Source organism: Chelonia mydas, chromosome 23, assembly GCF_015237465.2.
Source record: "Chelonia mydas isolate rCheMyd1 chromosome 23, rCheMyd1.pri.v2, whole genome shotgun sequence".
Classification (NCBI taxonomy): Eukaryota; Metazoa; Chordata; order Testudines; family Cheloniidae; genus Chelonia; species Chelonia mydas.
The window spans coordinates 16,998,854-17,022,998 of NC_051263.2; the positions used below are offsets into that span (position 1 = coordinate 16,998,854).

Sequence of the window (24,145 nt, forward strand, 5' to 3'; positions counted from 1 at the left end):
GCCAAGCGGTGGCAGATCCAGGTGTCCTAGTGCTGTCGCCCCCAGGCAGGACTGGCGGGGAGGGGTTCCCGTTACGATGGCAGTTGCAGCACCCAGGTCGGGATCCGGGTGGCGCCGTGGTGCTGGACGGGGGCACTTTTCTGGAGGTCAGATCTCCTGAAACCTTCTCCATTCTGATAGGGAAAGCGCTGGGGTTTCCCTTGGGGAGCGGGGGAGGCTCGGCTGGGCTCGGCTGCCCTCCCTCTCCAGCTGAGATTCACCAGGGCCCCCATTCCCACGGCCTGTTGGCGCCCGGCCTTTTCCTCCATCACCTCCAGGATGGTCCGGCCGCCCCCGGTGGAGCCTAAAGTGGTGGAGGCGGCAGACTTCCTGCTGCGGGGGGGGACAAGGGCGAAGCTAGAGAGGGAGGCGGGTTGGGAGTGGCCTAAGTGGCCACACAGGGAGATTCTAGCAATCAGATCGGCCCCATGGCAGCTGCCTTCCCTGCTCTTGAAACCAGGGACCTCGCGCTGCCCCTTACAGGCATGGGGTGCATCCCCCCGAAGAACATGGGTGCAGGGGGAGGGTGTATCTGCTACCCACCGCTTGACCTGGGATGCGGATAGTTGCTGTCGGGGGTGCAGGCTACTGAACTGACTGCAGGGATGGGTGGGAGCTAGCGGTTTGGGGCAGGCAGCTACCCGTGTGGGTTTGATCTTCGTTGCGGGGGTGCTGCCTGGGGGTCAGGTCTGGGAAGGGCGTGGGGGGATCAGAGCTGCGGAGGGAGGAGTGTGTGTGCAGGCTGTTTGGGAGTCAGGTCCGGGGGGAATGGTGGTGTGGGGTCAGATCTAATGGGGCAGGGTGTTGCGGGGGGCAGATCTAGTGGGGTAGGTCACTTGGGGTCCTGGGGGGCAGCTCTGAGGTGGAGGGGTGTACTGGCTAGATCCGTTAGGTGGCGATTCAGTCTGTGCTTGTCTTAACTTGCCTCCTGCTGCGTTTTCCCCCCGTTCCTTGGTGGATTTTGTTTATTTGTTTCGTTTTGTTTCCTTCAGTTTCCGCCCGGTGCTCCCCGTCTCCTACGTTCAGTCCGAGCTGGCCTTCGAGGCTGCGGAGGAGTGCCAGCTCTTCCTAGCCGCTCTGTCCCTGGTGTACACAGACACCGACGCAACCAAGATTGACTGCAGGCAGAGCTTAGCAGTCCTGGCCAACTTCTAACCTACCCCCCACTCCTCCAGAGCCCCCCCTCTAATCGCAACCAAAGGGTAATGGCGGCTTGGTGTGTGCCATAGGCCAGCCACCGGGGCATTCCCCCTTGCCCCCACGCACCTCCGCAGACGGAAGAGGGTAAGACGGCCGGCCGCTGGACAGCTCCTCCATGGCGTGCCGGGCAGGGGCCCACGCGATGTTAACGCTTTTCTTTAGTCTCTTGCCAGCGGATCGTTCTCCGGGGGCGCTGGGGCGGGGAGGGTCAGGGAACGCAGCCTGTCCTCCGCAGCAAAATGCCCTCACCTAGTGTGAATGCCAACCCGTGCCACCTCAGTCTTCGGCTTGGCGCGCACACGCCCGTGTTCGAAGAACCGCCCCTACCCCTGCCGATCTGTGCAAATTATGTGGGGAGAAATCAACTACAAAACGCAACACACTTTCCTTTCCTCCCGCCCGGAGCAATCGGAAGTGAACTCCGGAAGGAAAGAAAAACCCAGAGCTTAGCTGGGCTGCCTAGTTAAACGACCCTAGCAACAGGAAGCAAACGTCTAGAGCCGGCCGGTCTGGAAGTCTTTTCCAGAACTGTCTAGATCCTCCTGGCACTTTAAAAGCCAAGGAAACCATTTCCTCTGTGCAATGCTAATCTCTTCTTGGAAATGTGATTTCTCTGTGTATATTTCTCCAGGATGTGCTGTACAGAACCCCACCCTTCTATGATGTAAATAAGGAGAGAAATCCATTGTATTTTGTAAAGTATCTTTTCTACTTTTTTTAATGATAAACTTTAGCAGGTCGGGTTGTGATTTTTCTTTTGTTGACATTGTTGGGTTTTTTTTCTTTTTTTTTAAAGAGTAAATCCTTTGTTGGATGTTGTGTATATTTCCACCTTGATCTGAAACTAACGTTGTCTCAGTTTTCTCTCTCTCTCTCTCACCCCTGCTTCTGAGCTTTTTGGCCAGCCTTCGAAAGAAAGCCAAACCAAAAAAAGCGCATCTGGGCAAAAAGAGAAAACAAAGAAAGAGCCGAAAGCGCAGTGGAGGAGAATGAAAGCCGAAAGATCGAGCCCCGATCGGCTAACCCCCCGCCTCAGAGACTGTTGCTTAGAGACATTGTAAGAATCGGGGAGACCTGATGCAGAGAGAGAGTGGAATTGGGGTGATGCAGACCACACAGCTGCCGGGAATTGGTCGTCCCTCCGCTAATGGATTCAACCAGTTGCCAGCAAATCTTCCAGTCACGTCTAAGTTTCACCGTTTCTGTGTCCTGGAGTTTTTTTGTCTATGCTCAGTTTAGTTGATCTTTATTTATTATTTTCCCCCCCATTTCCTCAGTTTCTTTACAGGTAACTTGGTAATGATCCATTCCCTCCCCTTTCCCCATCCACAGTCTAATTGTCTTTTTTTTTTTTTTTTTTTTCCCCTTTCTTCCTATAGTCTTTAGCATCTCATTCTCCTTCCAAGCCTTCCCCCTTCCTTTCTTTTTGTTGGACATATGTAACTTTCTGATGTGCACTCGACAGCATGAATAGCTGGATTTCAAATGCTCTTTTTTTTTCTTTCCAGAAACTCTCTTCCTTTTTTGAGGAGTATTTTTCTCGAAATTGAAAATTAATAAAAACGACAAACGTAGGAAGAAACGCCTTGGGCCGCTGTCCTTTTTTTATTTTTTTGAGGCTGGATCAGGGGATCCCATGTGGGAATTGGGATGCCGGCGTTTTCCCTAGTGCCTGTGTCCTTGGGCAAATCGCTCCTGGCCAGATTTCCCAAGGGATTTAGATGCTGAAAGATGCAGACAGATGCCTAATGTGGCATAAAGTGGCCGGGCTTGCTTAACCTTCATAGTGCTAAGCTGGTTTGGGGAATCCCGCTGGACTCCGCATCTTTGGTCATCCTTGAGTCTGAACTGTAGAAGACAAGCCCCTACCCCTGCTGTGAATGAATTCCTGCTTGAGCGAGAGCCGTTAGTCTAGTCCTTTGCTAGCACCAGCAAAGGCCACAGATCGGCCTATTCGTATCCGTAGCAAGAGGCTGGAACGGGTTAATTGCCAATTTCACCGTCTGCACACGCTGACCAAAGACTGTTTCTAGCTACAGCGATTGGAATTTAGAGAAAGGCACAGAGACAGCTGCTTGGGAATGGGTGTTTCCTTGGTACGGGTTCACCTGGGCTGTTCCCGGTTTGAGTATAAAGGGGAGGAAGCAGCTGGGAAAATTGCTGTTGATTGTAGAGAAAATTGCTTGAAAAGAAACATCTGTGTTGTGGGGCAAAATGATCCAAGAGCATCAAATTCTTCCCACTAACATGAGCAAACCCACAGGGCTGAGGGGAACAGACCGGGGCTCGACCCTCTGTCTTCCAGCAGCAGCTGCTGAGCTTGCTTGGCGGGAGCCTGGGTTGCGGGACCCTTTGCCATGGGGCGAGGCAGCTGGCAAAGGACCAGAGGCAGGAGCTCCCTGGGTCCACCCCAGGCAGGTTGTACAATGAGCCGGGCCCTGCATCTCAGCTAGGAACTCCCTCCTCAGAGGCTGCTGGCTGGGTGAATGACCCAGGGTTTAGGAAAGGGGGGAGATGCCAGGGAAGGGGATTATATGCATGGGGGGCAAGGTGAATTGGGGAGCAGAGCTTGGGGTTAGAACCCAGGCATCCTGGCTCCCAGATGTCCCTGCTCCTTTCTCAGAGCTGCAGGTAGAACCCAGGAGTCCTGGCACCCTACACCCCCGCTATAATCACTCAATCCCACGCTCCTCCCAAAGCTGCACATGGAACCCAGGAGTCCGGCTCTCAGCCCTGCCTGCCCCCATAACTACTAGGCCCCATTCCCCTCCCGGCAGTGGGGACAGCCCAGGAGTCCTAGCTCCCAGCTCTCATCTTGATGAGGGGACCTGAGAGAAGAGCTGCCCTCCCCTCAAGTTTTGATTTGGGGGGGTGGATTGGATCCCAGGATAGAAGGGTCAGTAGGGCCCCAGCTCCTCTGGATTTGGGGAGGGGTGTGGGGCGCCCCCTCAGTACAGATCCAGCTCCACGAGGGTGCTGTAAAACCCGTCCGTCCATCTGCCCCTGCCCACCTGGCACAGACACAGCGATTCCACTGCCTGGGTCCCCAGCTCCTCCCCGGGGGGCTCTGCGGGCAGGCTCAGCCTCGGCTCCCCACCCGCCGGGATCTTGGCCACGGTGAGATGGAAGCAATCGTGGGCTGGGAGCGGGAAGACAGTCAGCCCCTTGCAGGCAAATCCCTGCTCCAGGGCGTGGGCCAGCTCCGGGCCTGGCGCGGGGGCGGCGTACAGCACCCGTCCCTGGAAGGTGCCCAGGCCCCGGAAGTGCAGGAGCGGGGCAGGCGGCAGGAGGCGCTGGTGCTCGGCCTGCAGCTCCCGCAGGGCGGTGACGGCCGCCTGCATCTCGCCAGCACCGTCCAGCCGGAGGAGGCAGATGGTGAGGTGGAGGGTGGGCAGTGGGGCGCAGAACTCGGCCAAGCCGGGGTTGGCCCGGGTCAGGGCCTCCTGGAGCCGGGCCACCGAGCCCCGCAGCTCCGGGCTGGTGATGCGCACGGCCACGAAATGGGTGGGGCGTGGGGGCTGCGAGGCCACTGGGGGGCGGCTCAGGGCTCCTGGCTCAGCTTCGGCATCTTCATCCTCCTCTTCGCTCTCCGGAGCTACGGCTTCCTCTGGCACCCCGGCTCCACCGGCCGGCGGGCATCCCCCAGCTGAGCCACCATCCCCCATTCCCACGGCCTGTTGGCGCCCGGCCTCTTCCTCCATCACCTCCAGGATGGTCCGGCCGCCCCCGGTGGAGCCGAAGACGTCGTCCAGCCGGCTGGCTTTGTCCCACACTACGCGGCCGCGGTATCTGAAGTATTGGATCCTGTGCTGGGGTATGGCCAGCACCTCCGGCCCAACCGAGGCCAGGTCCTCCCAGGAGAAGGCCGTGAAGGCGTCTTCCCGCACGCCGGAGAAGCGATCCAGGTGGCCCACGGTGAACGCATCGGGCGGCAGCTGGCGGTCCCAGAGGATGCGGGAGACGACGTCCCCGGCTGTCTTCATGGGGGGCTTCTTGCTGGGGGGTTTGGGGGGCGGCTGGGGGGCGGCAGGCGGGGCGCCGGGGTGGGGGTTCCGGCAGCGGGCACCGAAGCGGCAACTGCCCGCCAGGAAGAAGCGGCAGGCGGGGCTGAGCGTGGGGGCTGGCTCTGTAACCCCCGGCCCATCGCACCCCGGTTCCGGGGCTCCCCCTGTGGGGTCGGCTGGGGGGGGCAGCAGAATCTCCCCCAGCGGACGGGCCCTCCATTGCTTCAACAGAGTCCGGTCTGCAAGGCAAAGAGAGAGTTAGCACAGGGGCCAGGGCCTTTCCTCTTTCTTGGGGGGGGCAGGCCCCCATCTGGAACAGGACAAGGGGCCTTTCCCCTCTAGGGGGCACTGGCTTCTATCCGGCCCCAGGGCAGGGGACTGGCTGGTTGGGGGGGGGGCAGGGACTCCGGCCTGTCCCCACTGGGAGCAGGCTGCAGGGGCCGATCCTGCTGCATTGAGCGGGAATTACCTGCCCCTGCGGAGCTAGGTGTCCCTGAGCCAGGCCTGGATGAGGATTTCCTGCTCTGGCCCGCGCCCCTCCCAGCCGGGCCACTTGCCCAGGGCTATAAAGGGAGCTGCAAGGGCTGATGGGAAAGGCGGTGAAATTTTTATGGCTCTAAACCCCAGGCCTCCAGCAGGGGGCAAAGAGCAACCATGGTGAATGTGTAATTTGCTGATTAGCCCCGCCCAGAGCCAGCAAAGAAACCCAGGAGTCCTGGCTCCCAGCCCCACCCCTGCTCTTACCATTAGCCCCCACTCCCCTCCCAGAGCCAGGGAGAGAACCCAGGAGTCCCCCGCAACACGCTTACCACTAGACCCCGCTTCGCTCCCCGAGCCTGTCCTGGCTCCCAGGCCGAGAGCCGAGAGCCCTGCTTGTCACAGTCCAGGCCCCGTTACCAGCCCCGTCCTTGCCAACTTCCTTGAAGACAATAACGTTCCCCTGCATAACTTGACTGTGGACGGGACGGGGCGTCATTTGGACACTGAGATAAGGCATAACCGTCCTTTAGCCTTGTGCCATAACCCCACCCAGCGCGCAGGAGAGAACCCAGGAGTCCTGGGGCTCCGCCCCCTCCCTGCTCTAACCACCAGACCCCACTCCCCTCCCAGAGCCAGGGAGAGAACCCAGGAGTCCTGGCACTCAGCCCCCTCCCTGCTCTAACCACCAGACCCCACTCCCCTCCCAGAGCCAGGGAGAGAACCCAGGAGTCCTGGCGATCAGCCCCCTCCCTGCTCTAACCACCAGACCCCACTCCTCTCCCAGAGCCAGAGAGAGAAACCAGGAGTCCTGGCGCTCAGCCCCCTCCCTGCTTAACCACCAGACCCCACTCCCCTCCCAGAGCCAGGGAGAGAACCCAGGAGTCCTGGCGATCAGCCCCCTCCCTGCTCTAACCACCAGACCCCACTCCCCTCCCAGAGCCAGGGAGAGAACCCAGGAGTCCTGGCTCCCCCTCCCCCAGGGAAAATGCCCCATGCCTCATTCCCCACCCCCCACCCCGAGCCAGCCATGCTGATGTTGCATCAGGCTCCCAGCTGCTCTGTTTCACTTGGGCATTTAGCTCCCTGTTCCTGGCAGGGCCTGCCAGGCCTCCTGGACAATGTCACACCCCCACCCCCACCCCCACCCCCAGCCCCGGCCCCAGATCTGTTTACAGTGGAAATCGCCCGGTGCCAGAAAATTCACAGAGCACGACTGGGAGCCCAGGGCACCATTGGGGGATGCTAACCCAGCCGGGGGGGGGAGGGGAGTAGGGGGGGGAGGCTGGACAAGGTTTTGGGGCAGGGGGGCGTTAGTGGTGAATCTGAATCCTGGCTTCTGAATCCTGGTGGGCTGACAGGCCTGAGCCCCCTGTGAGAGGAGTTACCCTTGGGCCTGGGGTGGGGGGGGAACACATGGGGAAACAGGACCCTAATTCTCCGCTGGTCTGGGGCGGTGGGCAGAGGACAATGCCAGGGTAGCGCAGGACAAGAGGGAGCGCATGTGTGTGTGGGGCGGGGGGGGATGGACAGAGGGGAGCTGGGGGGCGGGGCAGGGGGAAGGATCAGGTAGAAGCAGGCCTGTGGGGTGTCTCAGGAGGAAAAGACAGACCCAAGCCAAGCGAGCGGGACAGACGTCTCTTGTCCGCCTGGCTCCGGTGAGGGTGGCATACTGGGGATCCCTAGCTAGAAAGGTAGGGCAACCAACGGTCTCAGGGCAGGGGGGTGAGATAGTGAAAGAGCTGGAGAGAGAACCCAGGAGTCCTGGCTCCCAGCCCCCCCCTGCTCTAACCCACCAGCCACCACAGAGCTGGGGAGAGAACCCAGGAGTCCTGGCTCCCAGCCCCCCCTGCTCTAACCCACCAGCCCCCACAGAGCTGGGGAGAGAACCCAGGAGTCCTGGCTCCCAGCCCCTCCTGCTTTAACCCACCAGCCCCCACAGAGCTGGGGAGAGAACCCAGGAGTCCTGGCTCCCAGCCCCCCATGCTTTAACCCACCAGCCTCCACAGAGCTGGAGAGAGAACCCAGGAGTCCTGGCTCCCAGTCCGCCCTGTTCTAACCCACCAGCCCCCACAGAGCTGGAGAGAGAACCCAGGAGTCCTGGCTCCCAGCCCCCCCTGCTTTAACCCACCAGCCCCCACAGAGCTGGGGAGAGAACCCAGGAGTCCTGGCTCCCAGCCCCCCATGCTTTAACCCACCAGCCCCCACAGAGCTGGAGAGAGAACCCAGGAGTCCTGGCTCCCAGTCCGCCCTGTTCTAACCCACCAGCCCCCACAGAGCCGGGGAGAGAACCCAGGAGTCCTGGCTCCCAGTCCCCCCTGTTCTAACCCACCAGCCCCCACTCCCCTCCCAGAGCCAGGGATGGAACCCAGGAGTCCTGGCTCCCACCCGTGCGCCCCACAGCTCTGAGAATATTTTCTTCCCGCTCCCTCTGTGGCCAGGACTGACCCCCACTGTGTCCCCTCCTGGCTCCAGACAGCAGGTTACCCAGATTGCGGGGCCAGGGGGGAGGACTGTAGGGGGGGGCTGTGGAATGGATCCCAGGGGCGAAGAGGCTCAAAAACAGGCCCAGCTCCGGACCGAAGGTCGCGCTTTAATGGTAAGAAACACAAACATTTCTCTCTCCCCAGAAAGATTGGCTTGAGAGTGAACTCGAGGCAGGGCTGGGGGAGGGGAATGGACATTTATACACCGCGGGGGGGGAGGGGGGCAATATACAGAGATATAAAAAAATATACGCAGAGATCCATCCTGCTATTTAACATGGGGGGCGGGCAGAGACACGGAGGGCCGGGGGCAGGCGTTAAAGGCAGCGTGCCAGGCCTGGGGCTCGCAGCGGACACACCGTGGGGTGAGGAGACCCAGGAATTAGCACAAGATCAGACCACGTCCTTGCCCCCCGTGGCAGTCTGGGGGTGGCTCCGGATGGAGCTCAGGTCAGCCTCCAGCCTTGCCCCCCCGCCCCCCGCACTCCGTGGCTGGGAGGCGGGCTCATCCCTAGTACCCAGGTAGCAGCTTTCATCAGAGAAACCCAAAGCCCTCCCTCCCCTCACCTCCTCCTTGGGGCAGCACCATGAGCTCCACTTTAGAGAGGGAAACTGAGGCACAGACTGACCCATGGACTTGCCTGGGGGGACACAGGGGATCAATGACAGAGCTGGGGATAGAACCCAGGAGTCGTGGCTCCCAGCCCCCACTGCCCTCACCCCTAGACCCCACTCCCCTCCTCCAGACCCAGGGAGAGAACCCAGGAGTCCTGGCTCCCAGCCCTCACTGCCCTCACCACTAGACCCCGCTCCCCTCCTCCAGAGCCAGGGAGAGAACCCAGGAGTCCTGGCTCCCAGCCCCCTTGCTCTAACCACCAGACCCCACTCCCCTCCTCCAGAGCCAGGGAGAGCACCCAGGAGTCCTGGCTCCCAGCCCCCTCTGCTCTAACCCATGAGACTCTCAGCCCTCCACCCCTGGTGAATATAATCCATTAATGTCTCAAGTAACTTTCCTTCCATGTGGTGGGGAGCCCCAGGTATGAAATAGGGGGTGGGGAAGGAGGGAACTCAGGTCATTTTCACAGTGTTACCCAAATCACTTTTCTCATGGCTGATCCATGCCCCCCATCCACCCCAGTGCCACTGCTCTTGTCCAAGTCCATCTCTTGTGACCCCGGAGTCCAGATGGGGTGTGAGATAGATACACATAAAACCAACATCAAAGTGTCTCTTCTTTCAGTTCAGGAGTTCCTTCTCCCATTGGGAGAGGGGAACGAGGGAGAGGATGGGGGATGCTGACTGACTGGTGGGTTATTTGATCAATTGCTGAGATGATTGGTTGGTCAATTGGTTAATTGATTGTTGATTGTTCCACGGGTCGGTTGACTGGTCGATTGGCAGGTTGATTCGTGACTAGTCCGCTGATGGGTTGAAGGGCTGCTTGGTTGATTGTTGACTGTTCCATGGGTCAATTAGTTGGTACATAACCTAGTTGGCAGGTCAATTGGTGGATTGATGGTTGATGGGTCCATTGGCCAATTGATGAGTTGGGCCAGGGGGCGGGGGGGGCTGACTGTTGATAGCTCATTTTGTCAGCCAATGGGCCGATTGTTTTTTGGTGGTAGATTGATTGTTGATCAATTGACGGGTTGATTGACAAATGGATTGACAGGTGGGTTGGTGGATTGATTGAGGGGCTCATTAATAGATAGACGTATTGACGAGTTGACCAGTCAACGGATGGGTGGGTGGATTAGGATTCCAGAAATCCATACAGACAAGGAGGTGAAAATTAGGATCAAACACATTGGGCTTTCCATTGAAGGTAGGATCACCATCCTCGGAGAACCGGTACTGCCATGGGGAGGGGGCCGGCTGGGAGGTAAGAATAAGTGAACAAAAGAAAAGAACGAAAGGAAGAAATGGTGGAAGAGGGGAAGGGAAAGAGAGCAGGAGCAAAAGAAAGAGAAGGGGGAAGAGCATGAAAGAAGGGTGAGGAAGAAGGAAAGAACAAGAGAACACATGCAAGGGAAGAGGTGGATGGCTGAAGCAGCAGGGGCGTGGATGAAGGGATGGGGGACCAGAAAGATGGATGGGTGGAGGGAATAGGGGGGAATGGAGGGGAGCTGAACCTCCTCTCCTATAGCCCAATCTCATCATCCAGCTCATCATCAAATGTGTATCCATGCCCGGAGCCTTCCTCCTCCTCCTCCTTTTCTTCTTCCTCCTCTTCCTCCTCCCCTACCTGGGGAGCTGCCCCATGGCCCAGCCCCTGTCCTCCCACCGGCCTCTCCGCCCTTACGTCCTCGCTCCGGGGCTGCTCCCCGCCCTTGTCCATGACCCCCAACACCTCGTCCAGAATGGACGGCCCCAGATCCAACTCGAAGGAGAAGAGGGACTCGGCGTGTTGCAGTTCCCCCTCCCAGCCAGGGGGGGGCAAATCCAGGGCACCAGGGCCACCCCCCAAATCAGCCGGGCTGCCGGAGGACCCCGAGAGGCGGCTGGGGGACTGAGCCGGTGCCAAGGCCTCGGTGGTGGGGGGCAGCCCGTTGGCCTTGGGGCCCCCGTGGTTGCTGAGAAAGGAGGTGTCCCCGAAGGCATCCCCGCCCCGGCCGACGTGCATGGTGTGCCGGAAATCCCCCAGCGGGGCGCTGATCATGTCCCGGCCGATGCGGGGCCTCTTCTTCGACTGGGAGATGGGGGATTGCTTCAGAATCGGCATCTGGGGGGCACAGAGAGAGAGACATGGGGGTCAGGGAGACAGGATCCCACGTCTCTAGGGGGCACCAGCTCCAATCCAGGACTGGCTGTCTCAAAGGGGGTGGGGAATGGGGCCTTTCCCCTCTAGGGGGCGCTGGCTCCCATCTGGCCCAAGGGCGGGGACTGGATGTCTCAGGGGGGCTGGGAATGGGTGACAGGAAAAGGGTTTCTCTCCTGCACCCCCATATCTTAGGATAAATAGGGGTCTCCCACTAAGGGTGTTGATCCCAGGCAAAATATCCCCCACCCTATGACATGGGATTATTTCAGAGGGGGTGGAAGGCAGGACTCCTGGGTTCTCTCCCCGGCCCTGGGAGGGGAGTGGGACCTAGTGGGTTAGAGCAGAAGGAGGCTGGGAGCCAGGACTCCTGGGTTCTCTCCCCGGCCCTGGGAGGAATGGCAGGGAGGATGTGGCACTAGCCCAGGCCAGTGAGGATTGAGAGGGCCGGGATCGAGGGCTGGACAGCTGGGCCTGTGGGGGGAGGCGATATTTCCTGTCCGGGGGAAGTGAAGTCAGTTTCCTCTGGCTGTTCTCCCCCGAGCCAGCTGGGAACCCTGGCTTTGTGCCAGATCAGAGCTGGCAGGGGGAGCTCACATCGGGGGTGAGGAGAGCCCAGGTCGGGCAGGCGATGGGGGGAGGCAGCTGGACAGGATGCGGGTTGCTCTGATGTAGGGGGTGGCAGGACAGGGCCAGGGATGGGGCAGATCAGATGGGGGGAGTGGCTGGACAAGGAGGGGTACAGGGTGGCACAGAGGGGGGGCACTGGATGGACAAAGCAGCCCCCTCTATCAGAACAACAGCTGGAATCCAGAGCAGCTGGGCTGGGGTTCCCCACCCCCATGAATGGACAGGGAGACCCCTCTGTCTGTCTGGGACTGGGGGGGGCGTAATGGGGGGAAGGAAAGAGAGATGAAGGTGTGAGTGAGAGAGAGAAGAGAAGGAAAAGGGGAAAGGAGGCAGTGACTAGGGAAAAGAGGGGCTAGAAGGGGCCTTTCTGGATGGGGATACAGTGAGGGGGGGCAAGGAGCAGGGAACCCCCACTCCTACCCCCACCCCACCTGGTTCCCATGAGCCACCGCCCCCTACCCCACCCCCAAGCCGCTCCCCTGGGGAAAGGAGTGGGGTGGGGAACCTGTCTGACCAGATTCCTGCTCCACCCGCTGCCAGGGGACCCGGATCCAGGCTGAGCCCGGTGCCACAACAAACAAGGGGGCTGGGAGCCAGGACGCCTGGGTTCTCTCCCTGGCTGTGGAAGGGGAGTGGGGTCTAGTGGGTTGGAGCAGGAGGGGGCTGGGAGCCAGGACTCCTGGGTTCTCTCCCTGGCTGTGGAAGGGGAGTGGGGTCTACTGGTTACAGCGGGGGGAGGGGGTGTTGGGAGCCAGGACTCCTGGGTTCTCTCCCTGGCTGTGGGTGAGTCATGCTGGCAGTGGGATCCCAGCAGGCAGCGGCTGGGAGGGGATCTAATGGGTAGGGTTGATTCAGGCTTCAGGGGAACAATGATTCTGCTGGCGGGGGCAGGGCAGGTTTGGGTCCAGCCCCATCCCCAACAAGCGGGAACAAGAGGTACAACCAGTCCCTGGGAGCGGAGTCAGCAGGGCTGGGAGGCACGGGACAGAACCCAGGAGTCCTGGCTCCCAGCCCCCCTCCTCCACTCTAACCAATAGACCCCAGACCCCTCCAAGAGCAAGGGAGAGAACCCAGGAGTCCTGGCTCCCAGCTGCCCCCCCACCCACCCACCGCTCCCCTCCCAGAGCCACCTCTAGCTCAGAGATTCCCTTCAATGCCCCCCATTCCCCCCCCCCCCCCCACGACAGTGCCTAGCAGCCCAGTCATGGGCCTGGCCCCCGCAGTGCTGGGTATGGAACATTACTAGGTGTATTACGGTAGCGCCTGGGAGCCCCAGCTCTGGATCCCTATTGCTGCACACTGTTAGGTGTATTACGGTAGCACCTAGGCGCTCCAGCTCTCAGCCGTGACCTCATTGTGCAAGGTGCTGTGTGTTGTTCATTAGGTGAATGATAGTCGCACAGAGCCCCCCCGGCATGGCCCCACGGTGCCAGGCCCTGCACCTTTTATTGCTATTAGGGGTATCGTGGTAGCCCCAAGGCACTGCCCCCTCTCGCCCCACCAGCTATGCGAGAGGGGGCAGTGCCTTGGGGCTACCATAATTTCATTGCTATTAGGTGCGTTACAGTAGCCCCTGGGTGCCCCAATGTCCCCCAGACCCCCCAGGCGCCAGGTGCTGTACATTTCATTGCTATTAGGTGCATTACGGTAGCCCCCAAGCACCAGATGCTGTACATTTTATTGCTATTAGGTATATTATGGTAGCCCCTGGGGCGCCAGGTGCTGTACATTTAACTGCTTTTAGGAGTATTACGGTAGCCTCCTGGGCGCCGGGCACTGCACAGACCCAGAACAAAGAGCCCATCCCAGCCCCAAGGAGGTGATGGACGGACAGAAGGACGGGGGTGGGTGCACATGGCGAGGCCCCAGCGGCCAGCGTGACGGGCAGGGCGCTCAGCGCCAGGACCCAGGAGAGACCTGACAGCTGCGGCTCCAGGGGTGTTTACGGGGAGCATCTCCCCAGGGTGTGGGGCAGCCGGGGAGCATCCAGGAGCAGCTTGCCCATTACCCAGCAGGCAACAGCAACAGGGACCCCAGGCCCCTCAGAGAGGGATGGGGAGAGGATCAGGTGGGCGGACGCCATGGAGAAGGGGAAGCCAGCAGCGGGACGCAGAGAGGGGGCGATGGGACCAAAGCGACAGGCTCAGGGACGCTGCTGGAACGGGGCCCGGCTGGCACGGGGCACAGCCCGGGCGAAGGAAGATGCAGGAATCGGGGTGCGAGAGGCGGAGAGTTTGTGTGCGGATGGATGGGAAGGGCCTTGGTCTAGAGATGTCCAGCCCGTGGGTCTAAGGCAGGGGAGGGCAAACGACGGTTTACAGGCCGGATCTGGCCCGCCAGTTGTTTTAAACCAGCCCTCGAGCTCCCGCCGGGGAGCGGGGTTGGGGGGCTGCTCCTAGCGGCTCCTGGAAGCTGGGGCACGTCCCTCCTCCGGCTCCTATGCCTAGGGGCAGCCAGGGGGCTCCACTCTGCCTGATGCCCCCACCGCAAGCGCCGCCCCTGCAGCTCCCATTCGCTGGAAACCGCGGCCAATGGGAGCTGCAGGGGCGGCGCCTGCAGACAGGGCAGCGCGCAGACCACCTGGCCGCGCCTCCACGTAAGAGCCAAAGGGGGGACGTGCCACAGCTTCCAGGAGCCACTTGAGATAAGCACCGCCTGGAGCCTGCATCCCTGAGCCACCCTCCCGTGCCCCAAACCCCTGCCCCAGCCCTGATCCCCCTCCTGCCCTCTGAAGCCCTCTGTCCCAGCCCGGAGCGCCCTCCTGCACCCAAAACCCCTCGTCCCCAGCCCCACCCCAGAGCCTGCACACCCCAGCTGGAGCCCTCCCCTGCCCCTCGCCCCAGCCCAGAGCCCCCTCCCGCACCCTGAACTCTGCATTTCTGGCCCTACCCTGGAGCCCTCACCCCCTCCCACACCCCAACCCCAATGTCGTGAGCATTCATGGCCTGCCGTACAATTGCTATACCCAGATGGGGCCCTTGGGTCAAAAAGTTTGCCCACCCCTGGTCTAATGGTTAGAGCAGGGGGGGCAGGGAGCCAGGACTCCTGGGTTCTAGCCCCAGCTCTGGGAGGGGAAGTGAGTCTGGTGGGTTAGAAGGGGAGGCTGGGAACCAGGACTCCTGGGTTCTAGCCCCAGCTCAGGAAGAGGAGAGCAGTCCAGTGGTTAGAGCAGGAGGGCCTGGGAACCAGGACTCCTGGGTTCTCTCTGCGATCATCTGCTCTGACCTCCTGCATCACACATCGAAGGGCCCTGAGCGGATGCCTGTTCACTGTAGAGCCGAACCCTTGGGAAGTTGCCCCAACGGGTCATTTTCCTCCCCCTTAAAAAAAATTGGCCCCTCGTTTCCCATTGGGAATTGTTGAGCTTCAACTCCCAGCCGTTGGTTCTGCTTAGCCCTCGGGCCGCTAGCCGCCCGGGCAAGGCCTCAGGACACGGGCCGAACAGCTCGGCGAGGGTTCGGCCCGCAGACCGAGAGAGAGGCCCGAGCGGAAGACGACACCCAAGTTACGGGCCAGGCGAGACGGGTCGTGGTTGCAGCCACAGAGAGGAGGGAGGGTGGCGGGAAGATTAGGAACTCAGCAGGAGCTGACGGCTGGACTTCCACGAAGAGACGAGGCGGGGACGGACGGAGACAGCTCTGCGGGAGACCCAACACCGAAGGGGCTAATGGGATCCCAGGCTGTGTCCCCAGGGGAACCTCGAGTGCGAGCAGAGAGGGGATTTCACCTCTGGATCTGGCCCCGGGGCGACGCTGTCGGGACCCCGTGTCCCGTTGCGGGGCCCCCAATTCAAGGAGGACGTTGATCAATTGGAGATGGGTCAGAGAAGAGTCACACAGACGATTGGAGGGTTACAAAACCTGCCTGGGCGTGAGAGACGCCAGAAGCTTCAGCAGTTTAGCTGAGCAGAGAGAAGGTCCAGGGGGGACTTGATCCCGGGCTATCGGTACCGATGTGGGGGACGAATATTTACTAACGGGCTCCTCGGTGGAGCAGAGGGAGATCAGACCTGACCCCACGCCTGGAAGTTGAAACGAGACAAACCCAGCCTGGGAACACGGCAGAAGTTTTTCCACACTGAGGAGACTTAACTGTCGGGATAATTAACCAAGAGACATGGTGGATTCTCCTCCAGCCTCTCAAAGACCTGACCTGGATCAGCCAGGACTGAATTCGGGGCAGCGCCATGGGCTGGGTTCTCCCGGCACTCAGGCGAGAGGCTCGCAACGGGTCCTGTCTGGCCATGGGATCTAGGAGAGTGGAGAAGAGGCCGCTGGGCTGTGGACGAGCTGGCCTAGAGATGAGGGAGATGAGAGGCGACCGAGGACGGAGTCTTGGGGAACCCGCCCCCAAAAAGTGGAGGGGGCCAGTGGGAGGATCCTCCAAAGGAAACACTGAAGGAGCAATTAGAGAGGAAGGAAGAGAACCAGGAGAGGCCAACTAGAATAGAACCCAGGTGTCCTGGCTCCTAGCCCGCCCCTGCCACTCTGACCACTAGACCCCACTCCCCTCCCACAGCCAGGGATGGAACCCAGGAGTCCTGGCTCCCAGCTCCCCGCCCCCGCTCCAACCACTAGACCCCACTCCCCTCCCAGAGCTGGGGATGGGACCCAGGAGTTCTGAATCACCCACCATCTGGCCCCTTAGCAATGAGATTATAGCTTCTCCCATGGGATTTTCACGTTTCCATCAGAGAAAGTCTATCAGATGGAGTGTGGTCTACTGACATGAAGGTAGGGGCTGGGAGCCAGGACTCCTGGGTTCCATCCCTGGCTCTGGGAGGGGAGTGGGGTCTAGTGGTCAGAGTGGCAGGGGTGGGGTGGGAGCCAGGACTCCTGGGTTCTACCCCAGTCTCCCAATGACTCTGTCTGGGACCAAGAGGTGTAAGGCCCCTCCTCCTTGTTTTGGGCTGGTACCAGTGGCCCCCTGTCTCTTGTCTCGGGGTTGGAGCCCCTGTTAGTGAGGGCTGTTTGCTTAAAGCTCCCACTCCCACCCTGGCCTTAAAATCCAAACAACGGTCAGGTCTCCTGGACTGCCTCTAATCTTATCCAACCCCCTGCAGATTGGAGGGATGAGCCCTCCCTGGGGTTGGGCAAGACATATAGGATTATAGCACATCCACAGGACCCCACTCCCAGTCCAGGGCTGGGGAGAGAACCCAGGTGTCCTGGCTCCCAGTCCCTGCTGCTCTAACCCATTGGATCCCCCTCCCCAAGCCAGGGAGAGAACGCAGGCATCCTGGCTCCCAGTCCCCCACCCCAGCTCTAACCTGCTAGACCCCACTCCCCTCCCAGAGCCAAGGATAGAACCCAGGAGTCCTAGCTCCCAGCCGCCCTGCTCTAATCCACTGTACCCCCTGCCCCAAAGCCAGGGATAGAAGCCAGGTGTCCTGGCTCCCTGCCCCCGCTGCTCTAACCACTAGACCCCACTCCCCTCCCAGAACCAGGGAGAGAACCCAGGAGTCATGGCCCCCAGTCTTCCCTCACGTGCTCTAACCACCAGCTTCCACTCCCCTCCCTGACACAGAACCCAGGAATCCTGCCTCCCATTTGCCCCAACCCCACACGCCCAAATTTCCCGCACGGCGGCTCTTCCTTTACCTCGACCCACTGGCTCGGTGATCTCAAAGCATCCGCTATCCCCTCCGCCGTCATGGAGCCAGATCCCCTCTGAGGCCGCCGAAAAGAACCCGGAAAAAAAATTCCTTTACTCACCCTGTACGAATCCCAAGTCCGGAGATCAATGAGTCACGCACAGAGCAAGCCAGAGTCTCCGTCTTCCTGTTTTGTAATCCAGAAATGGAGCTCGCTTTCCCGAGGCCAATTCCACCGCCACCCAAGCCCGCGTGGGTCCGGGGTTTCGCTCTCTATCCGGTCATTTCTCCGCACCCCGTGCAAACGCGCCAAAACTCTCGGGGGAGGCCGGTGAGTGGCGGCCTTTCATTTGCTCCCCGGCGTCCTTCGCCCTTTTTCCTCGTCCACTCGGGGTTTCTCTCCTCCCTCTGGGGCGGTGGCGGCTGGATCTTTATTCACCTGGCTCCAAAAACGAGAGGCATAAATAAGCTGGGGGGGGGGGGAAACCTACCCACGCCGCCCGCCTCCGCTTCAGACCCCAGGCCGCGGGCTTTGCCGGGAAAGTCGAGATCCAGAAGTCAAAGCAAATATTATCCCATGGGACGGGGCGGGGGGGGGAGAAACCTGCACAGGCCAATTTATAAAGTTCACTGCATTCCTGAACTTCCGGGAGGTGCGAGTGCCGATCGGCTCGGGCCGGGCTCTGTTTGCAGACAGGGCCGGGGAGCAGCTGGGGGGCTAGGCACAGAACAACTTGACGGTGGGGTCTATTGAAAAACGAAGCCGCGCCCACCGGGGTGCGGAGGGGAAGGCAAGTGGTGGGATCTATTTTATAATATGGGGATGGCAGAGCGAGTGGTTCCTAGCGGGGCGGGATGGATGGATCAGGGGAGGGAGGGAGGGAGCAGTGTGTAGGGGGATAGACAGCTGCGGGGGGGGGTGGGTATGGAGAGATAGAGGGGTGTGGATGGGGATAGACGGTGGGGTGGACAAAGGGATGGGGGGGTGTATGTGTGGGGATGGAGGGAATAGATTTAGATAATTTAAAAGTAATTATTCCCGATTGATCTGAAAACGACTTTAAGTTATGGCACTTATTTAAAAATATGTGGATAGATAGAGGGGGTGTGTGGGGATGGATAGATGGATAGAGGGGGTGTGTGGGGATGGATAGATGGATAGATAGATAGATAGAGGGTGTGTGGGGGGGATGGATAGATGGATGGATGGATAGATAGATAGAGGAGGTGTGTGGGGATGGATGGATGGATAGAGGGTGTGTGTGGGGATGGATAGTTGGATGGATAGATGGATAGATAGATAAGGGTGTGTGTGGGGATGGATAGATGGATGGATGGATAGATAGAGGGGGTGGACGGGAATGGGTAGGCAGAGGGGGTTGATGGGGATGGACAGATAAATAGATAGATCATGTTTGACCGCGCTCCACAGGGACCAGGAAATGCAGAAACCGACAGAAGTCCCCAGGACGGGAATGGGGAAGGCACGGGGCAGCCGGCACAGGCCCCAGGGGAGGGCTGGACAGAGCAGAGTCAGCCGCGGCACCGGCGTGTGCGAAGTTCCTCGAGGGTTAACGCCGCCAGCGGATGGCGAAGAAACACCGTCACCAGCTGCCCGCTCCGAGGGATAAAATAAAGGAGTCGGGATCAAATTAACTCGGAGACCCAGTTACAGCGTCAGTAACCAGTCAAGGGACAGAACCAAGGTTGCTCAGATAAAGCAAAGCAAATTGCTGCCTAGCTTAATGGTAAGCACATCATGCCCGCTGCATGACGGGCAGGGGCCTGTGACGCCCCCAGCACAAGGCAGGCCCCCGCTTGCGGTCAGGGTCTGGGCAGCGGCCCGGTGTGACGGGAGTCTTGGTTTGGGTCGCTACGCGGTACTGGAACACAAGTCACTACCAATAAATCATCCTAAAACCAGACCAAAGCCAGCCGAAAAAACAGTAAAAATCACAAATCACTCGCACAGCCAAACGGCAAACGAGTCTGATGGCAAGTAAGTTATAAAGCAAACTAGGAAAGAAGTCAGAAGTTTCACGGCAAAGCCAACAACGGCAAGCTGGCACGTAAACAGGAAATTAGCAGGAAAGTTATATAGGAAAGCAGCCACTTAGCAAATAGCTGGTGGAGCAAAGAAACAAGTTATATAGCAAAGCAGCAAACAAATAAACAACTCATTTGCCAGTTTGCGACAGAATCTGTGTCTTCATTGCTCTTTTGCTAATAATAATACGTTAATAACCATAACAAATAATTAACATGTTCCTTATTTCCTAGATCGCTCGATATTTCCTGAACGACGGTTTTGCTGCATAATCGACCAGCCGATTCGCTAGGTATGGGCCAGCTTGCGGTCTGATTTCTTGGCTCTAAGACTCATTGGCCAGATTGGTTTCAGAGTAGCCGCCGTGTTAGTCTGTATCCGCAAAAAGAACAGGGGACTTGTGGCACCTTAGAGCCGAACCAATTTATTGGAGCATCAGCTTTCCCGAGCTCCAGCTCACTTCCTCAGACGCATTGGCTGGATTGCGTCATAGCAAACACATCATACAGCAAGTTCGCAAATGAAGTATATCGCAAAAGAGCGACCATATTCTGCGGCCACTAAAAGCTATCGCAAATGAATAGCGAGAGAAGAAAGGAAAGGACCTGGCGAAGGAGGAAAGCAAATCCGAAAGCAGCCCATAAATGACAGGGCCAGACCACCAGAAAGGCAGCAGTTAATACCCGCATGACTGGGCTACTGTTATCAAATAATAAACCAGCTCCCGCCCACACCTGTGTGACAACAGCGGGCGCCTGCCTGGCATCTCGCGGCGAGACGGGCAGGTTTCGAACATGCTTAGAACATGCCCGGGACCGTGTGACCCAGGGCAGGGTGGGGACCCAACAGGGGCCCCGCCTAGACCATGGCAGGGCTGGGGCAGCTGAGTCTGGGATGGGGCTCCTGCATCCCTTCCCCCGCCCCACACATATGTGTGCCCTCACCCCCCACATGCGTGTGTGTCCCCCCAGTGTGCCCCCCCCACCCACCAAATCTTCCCCAATGTTTCCTCTTTCTTTCCACCCAAGTTTTCACCTCCTGCCTCAGTGAGCTGCAGGAATATTTCCCCTTTCCCCCAGCTGTGCCCCACCCCCCAGATCTCCCACTCCTGCCTCCCACCTCTCAGATCCCCCACTCCCGCCCCCCCCAGCTAGGATGCCCCCAGCTTCTTCCCCAATCCTGTCCCCACCCGTAGATCCCCCCCAGCTGCCCCTCCTACCACCACCCCCAGATCTTCCCAGCTGCCCCCAACCCCATCCTTCCCCAGTTGCCTCCCTCCTTCCCCTCACTTCACAGACCCCTCCAACTGTCCCCACCCCAGATCCCCCACGCTCAGCCCCCCAGCTCTCCCCACCCTCAGCCCCCCAGCATCCCCCCACCCCAGATCCCCCACACTCAGCCCCCCAGCTCTCCCCACCCTCAGCCCCCCAGGATTCCTCCACCCCAGATCCCCCAAGCTCAGACCCCCAGTTCTCCCCACCCTCAGCCCCCCAGCAGCCCCCCACCCCAGATCCCCCACGCTCAGACCCCCAGCAGCCCCCCACCCCAGATCCCTCACTCTCAGACCTCCAGCTCCCCCCAATCCTGAGCCCACACCCCAGCTGCCCTTACCGTCAGCCCCTTGGCAGCTCCCCCATCCCAACTGCCCCCCACCTCGAGCAGCAACGTGCATCCGCAGTGGGGCGCTGGCCCGGCAGGGCGGCCCCCTCCGCTCCGCTCCGCTGGGGTCCCGCAGCGCAAGGGGCGAAAAAGTCGGCGCCTGGCTCAGAAAAAAACTCTCTCTCCTGTCAAGGGTTAAAGGGGCGGGGCCTCTCCCAGGCCCCGCCCCCTTCTCCAACTCTCTCTTCTTAAAGAGACAGAGGCTCGAGGCTGGTTTTTTTTAAGTGAGAAGTTCGGGGGGTGGGGGGTGGGGGAGAATTACCGCCCCCCTTTCCCGGGCAAAGGTTGTGTGAAGGAAGGAAAGGGGAAGGGGAAGGGGAAGGATGGGGAGGTGGGGGAGGGGGGAGGAAATGGTGGGAATCCCACACCAGGGGGTGCCCCCCCGCGCCCCGCCCCAAGCTGGAATTTCCTGAAAGGGGGGTAAGGGGGGCGTCACAGCTAGTAACAACTTCCAGACCCCGTGTGAGCCGGGGGGGGGGGGGAGTGGGAGGAAGAGAGAGGGGGGGTGTATAGGGATAGATAGATAGATGGGTGGATGGGGATAGATAGATAGATTAGATGGAGGGGGCGGATGGGGATGGATAGCTAGAGGGGGGGAGGGAGATAGCTAGAGGGGGTGGATGGGGATGGAGGGGATGGCGGGGGCGGATGGGGGGAGATAGCTAGAGGGGGGTGGATGGGGATGGAGGGGGGAAGGGGGCCAATGGGGGATGGACAGATAGATTAGATGGAGGGGGATAGCTAGAGGGGGTGGAGGGGGCGAATGGGGGTAGATAGCTGGGGGGGAGGGAGATAGCTGGGGGGCGGATGGGGATGGAGGGGGGAAGGGGGGGAATAGATAGATTAGATGGAGGGGGATAGCTAGAGGGGGTGGAGGGGGGTAGATAGCTGGGGGGGAGGGAGATAGCTGGGGGGGTGAATGGGGATGGAGGGAGTGGCGGGGGTAGAGGGGGGTAGATAGCTAGAGGGGGTGGATGGGGATGGAGGGGGCGGAGGGGGGTAGATAGCTGGGGGGGAGGGAGATAGCTGGAGGGGGGAAGGGGGCGGATGGGGGATGGATAAAGATAGATTAGATGGAGGGGGATAGCTAGAGGGGGTGGCGGGGGCCGAGGGGGTAGATAGCTGGGGGGGAGGGAGATAGCTGGGGGGCGGATGGGGATGGAGGCGGGGGCGGAGGGGGGAAGACCGATCTCTCTAGCCGGTCTCCCACCACCCGCCGCCCGCGGAAGGGGCCGGAGTCCTTGCGGCACCTTCCAGGCGAGCATTCAGCGGGCGCGGCCCCGGTCAGGGGGCTCGGACCCCGGCCCCCCCCGACACAGGCCGCCAGGGCTCACGACCCACCCGCTCAGCGGCCGGGGCGGACAGCGGGGCCACAGCCCGAGCCCTGGCAGGGGAGTGGGGCCTAGTGGTGAGAGCGGCAGGGAGCCGGGACTCCTGGGTTCTCGGCTGGGCGGGGTCTAGTGGGGGGGGAGCGGGGGGGACATTTCTCCTTTTCCCATCGCAGCGGCTCTGGATCCCGCGGCAGGAAATGCAGCGGGGCCGGGAGAGGGGGGACGCGCCGGGTCCGCCCGGCTCCCTGCCGCCAGCATCCTACGGGGCGGGGGGCTGGTAATTAACCCCTGCGAGCCAGGGAAGGACCAGAGACGGGCCGCGGGGGGTCTGGTGCCCGCTCTGTCAGCGCAGATAACAGCCTACTACTGCTGCTGCCGCTGCTGCCAGCGCAACCAGCCTGTCCTGCTCCAGCACGGGGGGGGGGGGGGGGGGGGGCCTTCCTCCGGCGGGGGGTTCGCGTCTCACTGCCCCCATATGAGGGATCACCGAGATACACAGCAGCTCCCAGCCCCTCCCCCTCCTTAATGCCCAGGTGTCAGCCAGACCCGCCCCCCCAGACAGTCACACCTTGGGGGGAGGGGCCCAGACGGGGTGGGGTTATTGTTTAGTTAATTAAGATAAAGTGGGTGAGATACCCACCCCCCTCCTCACTACATGAGGCTTCCAGGGTTAGTGGTCAGGGTGGGGGCTGGGAGCCAGGACGCCTGGGTTCTCTCCCCGGCTCTGGGAGGGGAGTGGGGTCTAGCGGTTAGAGTGGAGGGGGCGGGGAGCCAGGACGCCTGGGTTCTCTCCCCGGCTCTGGGAGGGGAGTGGGGTCTAGCGGTTAGAGTGGAGGGGGCGGGGAGCCAGGACGCCTGGGTTCTCTCCCCGGCTCTGGGAGGGGAGTGGGGTCTACTGGTTAGAGTGGAGGGGGCGGGGAGCCAGGACGCCTGGGTTCTCTCCCCGGCTCTGGGAGGGGAGCACCGTCCAGCAATACCGCGGACACCCAGCCGGGGAGGGGGCCGGAGCCTGCGATCTGGCCCCCTGTGGACTCGGCCGCATCCTGCCGATAAGCGAACAGCTGGAGTTCATTTCCGGACCAGGGCGGCCCCCTCCCCCCCATTCTGTCCCTCCCCCTTCCCGCCCAGGGTACGTGGCCCTGGCGATGAATTGGGGAGGGGGCGGGGGCAGCATAGACCAGATTGTGAAAGAGACGCCAGAGCACAGAAGCCGCCAAGCTCCGGGCGCTGCCCAGGATTGGGCCCTGCCCCCCCAGCCCCACTCCTGGGGGGCGGGGGATTGAGACAGGGAGGGGAAGTGGGGGGTGCGGGATGGCTGGAGGATTGACAGCCCCTCATCTTCTGTTCCATGCCCCCCCCCCCCCGAGACAGGGGAAACCAGCATTCCCTGTGGGCGAGGGGTCCCTGTATACCCAGCCCCTGCGCCCCACCCCAGAGCCAGCCGCAGCTCAGTGCCGGGCCAGGGGTCCCCATATAACTAGTGCTCCTGGCTAGGGCCAGAGCTCTCTCCTGGCTAGCCCCTCGCTCGCAGGCGAAGGGCAGCAGCTGTTTAGCCTGGTTCTCTGGCAGCAGCCTCAGTTGTTTGTTTACACCCCCCCCCTCCGCCCCAAAAAAGAGAAACAGATCAGTAGCTTTTTGCTTCTGGCACTCCGTTCCCTAGCACCAGAGCCCAGCTCTCGTTCTAACCACTGGACCCCCCCTCCCCTCCCAGAGCTGGGGGGAGAACCCAGGAGTCCTGGCTCCCAGCCTCTGCCCCACACCACCCCACGCCCTCATGCAGGCCGCCAGCACCCCAAGTTGGCCCAATCGCCCAGGCCTGGCGCCAGCTCAGTGGGGCAGGCCGGAGATTGTACCAGACTTGGGGGATCAGCTCCAGGGGCCTGAGGCTTCGGTGTGGGGGGCAGGGCCGGGGGGGCAGGAG

General features: G+C 60.8%; 3 protein-coding genes and 1 long non-coding RNA gene across 5 annotated transcripts in view; 2 read left to right on the forward strand and 2 right to left on the reverse strand.

Moving 5' to 3' along the window:
* LENG8 (leukocyte receptor cluster member 8) overlaps positions 1-2,821 on the forward strand; it is an 18,674-nt gene extending 15,853 nt beyond the window's left edge. Inside the window, exon 15 of the mRNA XM_037888373.2 lies at positions 1,032-2,821. Coding sequence (XP_037744301.1) covers positions 1,032-1,194 — 163 coding nt within the window. The 3' untranslated portion in view covers positions 1,195-2,821. The remainder of the gene's footprint in view (positions 1-1,031) is intronic.
* On the reverse strand, positions 2,603-17,430 carry LENG9 (leukocyte receptor cluster member 9). 2 transcript variants are annotated; one of them, XM_043534508.1, is made up of 2 exons: positions 17,309-17,430; positions 2,603-5,482 (listed from the first exon to the last, which is right to left on the reverse strand). In XM_043534508.1, exon 2 carries the CDS (start codon positions 5,220-5,222, stop codon positions 4,188-4,190), a length of 1,035 nt encoding a protein of 344 aa, XP_043390443.1. In that variant the 5' UTR covers positions 5,223-5,482; positions 17,309-17,430; the 3' UTR covers positions 2,603-4,187. The 2 variants fall into 2 exon arrangements, with proteins under 2 accessions (XP_043390443.1, XP_037744136.2); XM_037888208.2 differs by lacking the exon at positions 17,309-17,430 and adding an exon at positions 5,713-5,941.
* CDC42EP5 (CDC42 effector protein 5) lies at positions 8,294-17,324 on the reverse strand. Its single transcript, XM_037888614.2, has 2 exons — positions 17,195-17,324; positions 8,294-10,928 (listed from the first exon to the last, which is right to left on the reverse strand). Exons 1-2 carry the CDS (start codon positions 17,246-17,248, stop codon positions 10,347-10,349), a joined length of 636 nt encoding a protein of 211 aa, XP_037744542.1. The 5' UTR covers positions 17,249-17,324; the 3' UTR covers positions 8,294-10,346.
* Positions 17,431-17,813: 383 nt separating the features above from the next.
* LOC114022323 lies at positions 17,814-19,957 on the forward strand. The gene is made up of 3 exons (XR_003566452.3): positions 17,814-17,985; positions 18,620-18,935; positions 19,468-19,957. It is a non-coding gene; the product is annotated as an uncharacterized LOC114022323 (long non-coding RNA).
* Positions 19,958-24,145: the final 4,188 nt, after the last annotated feature.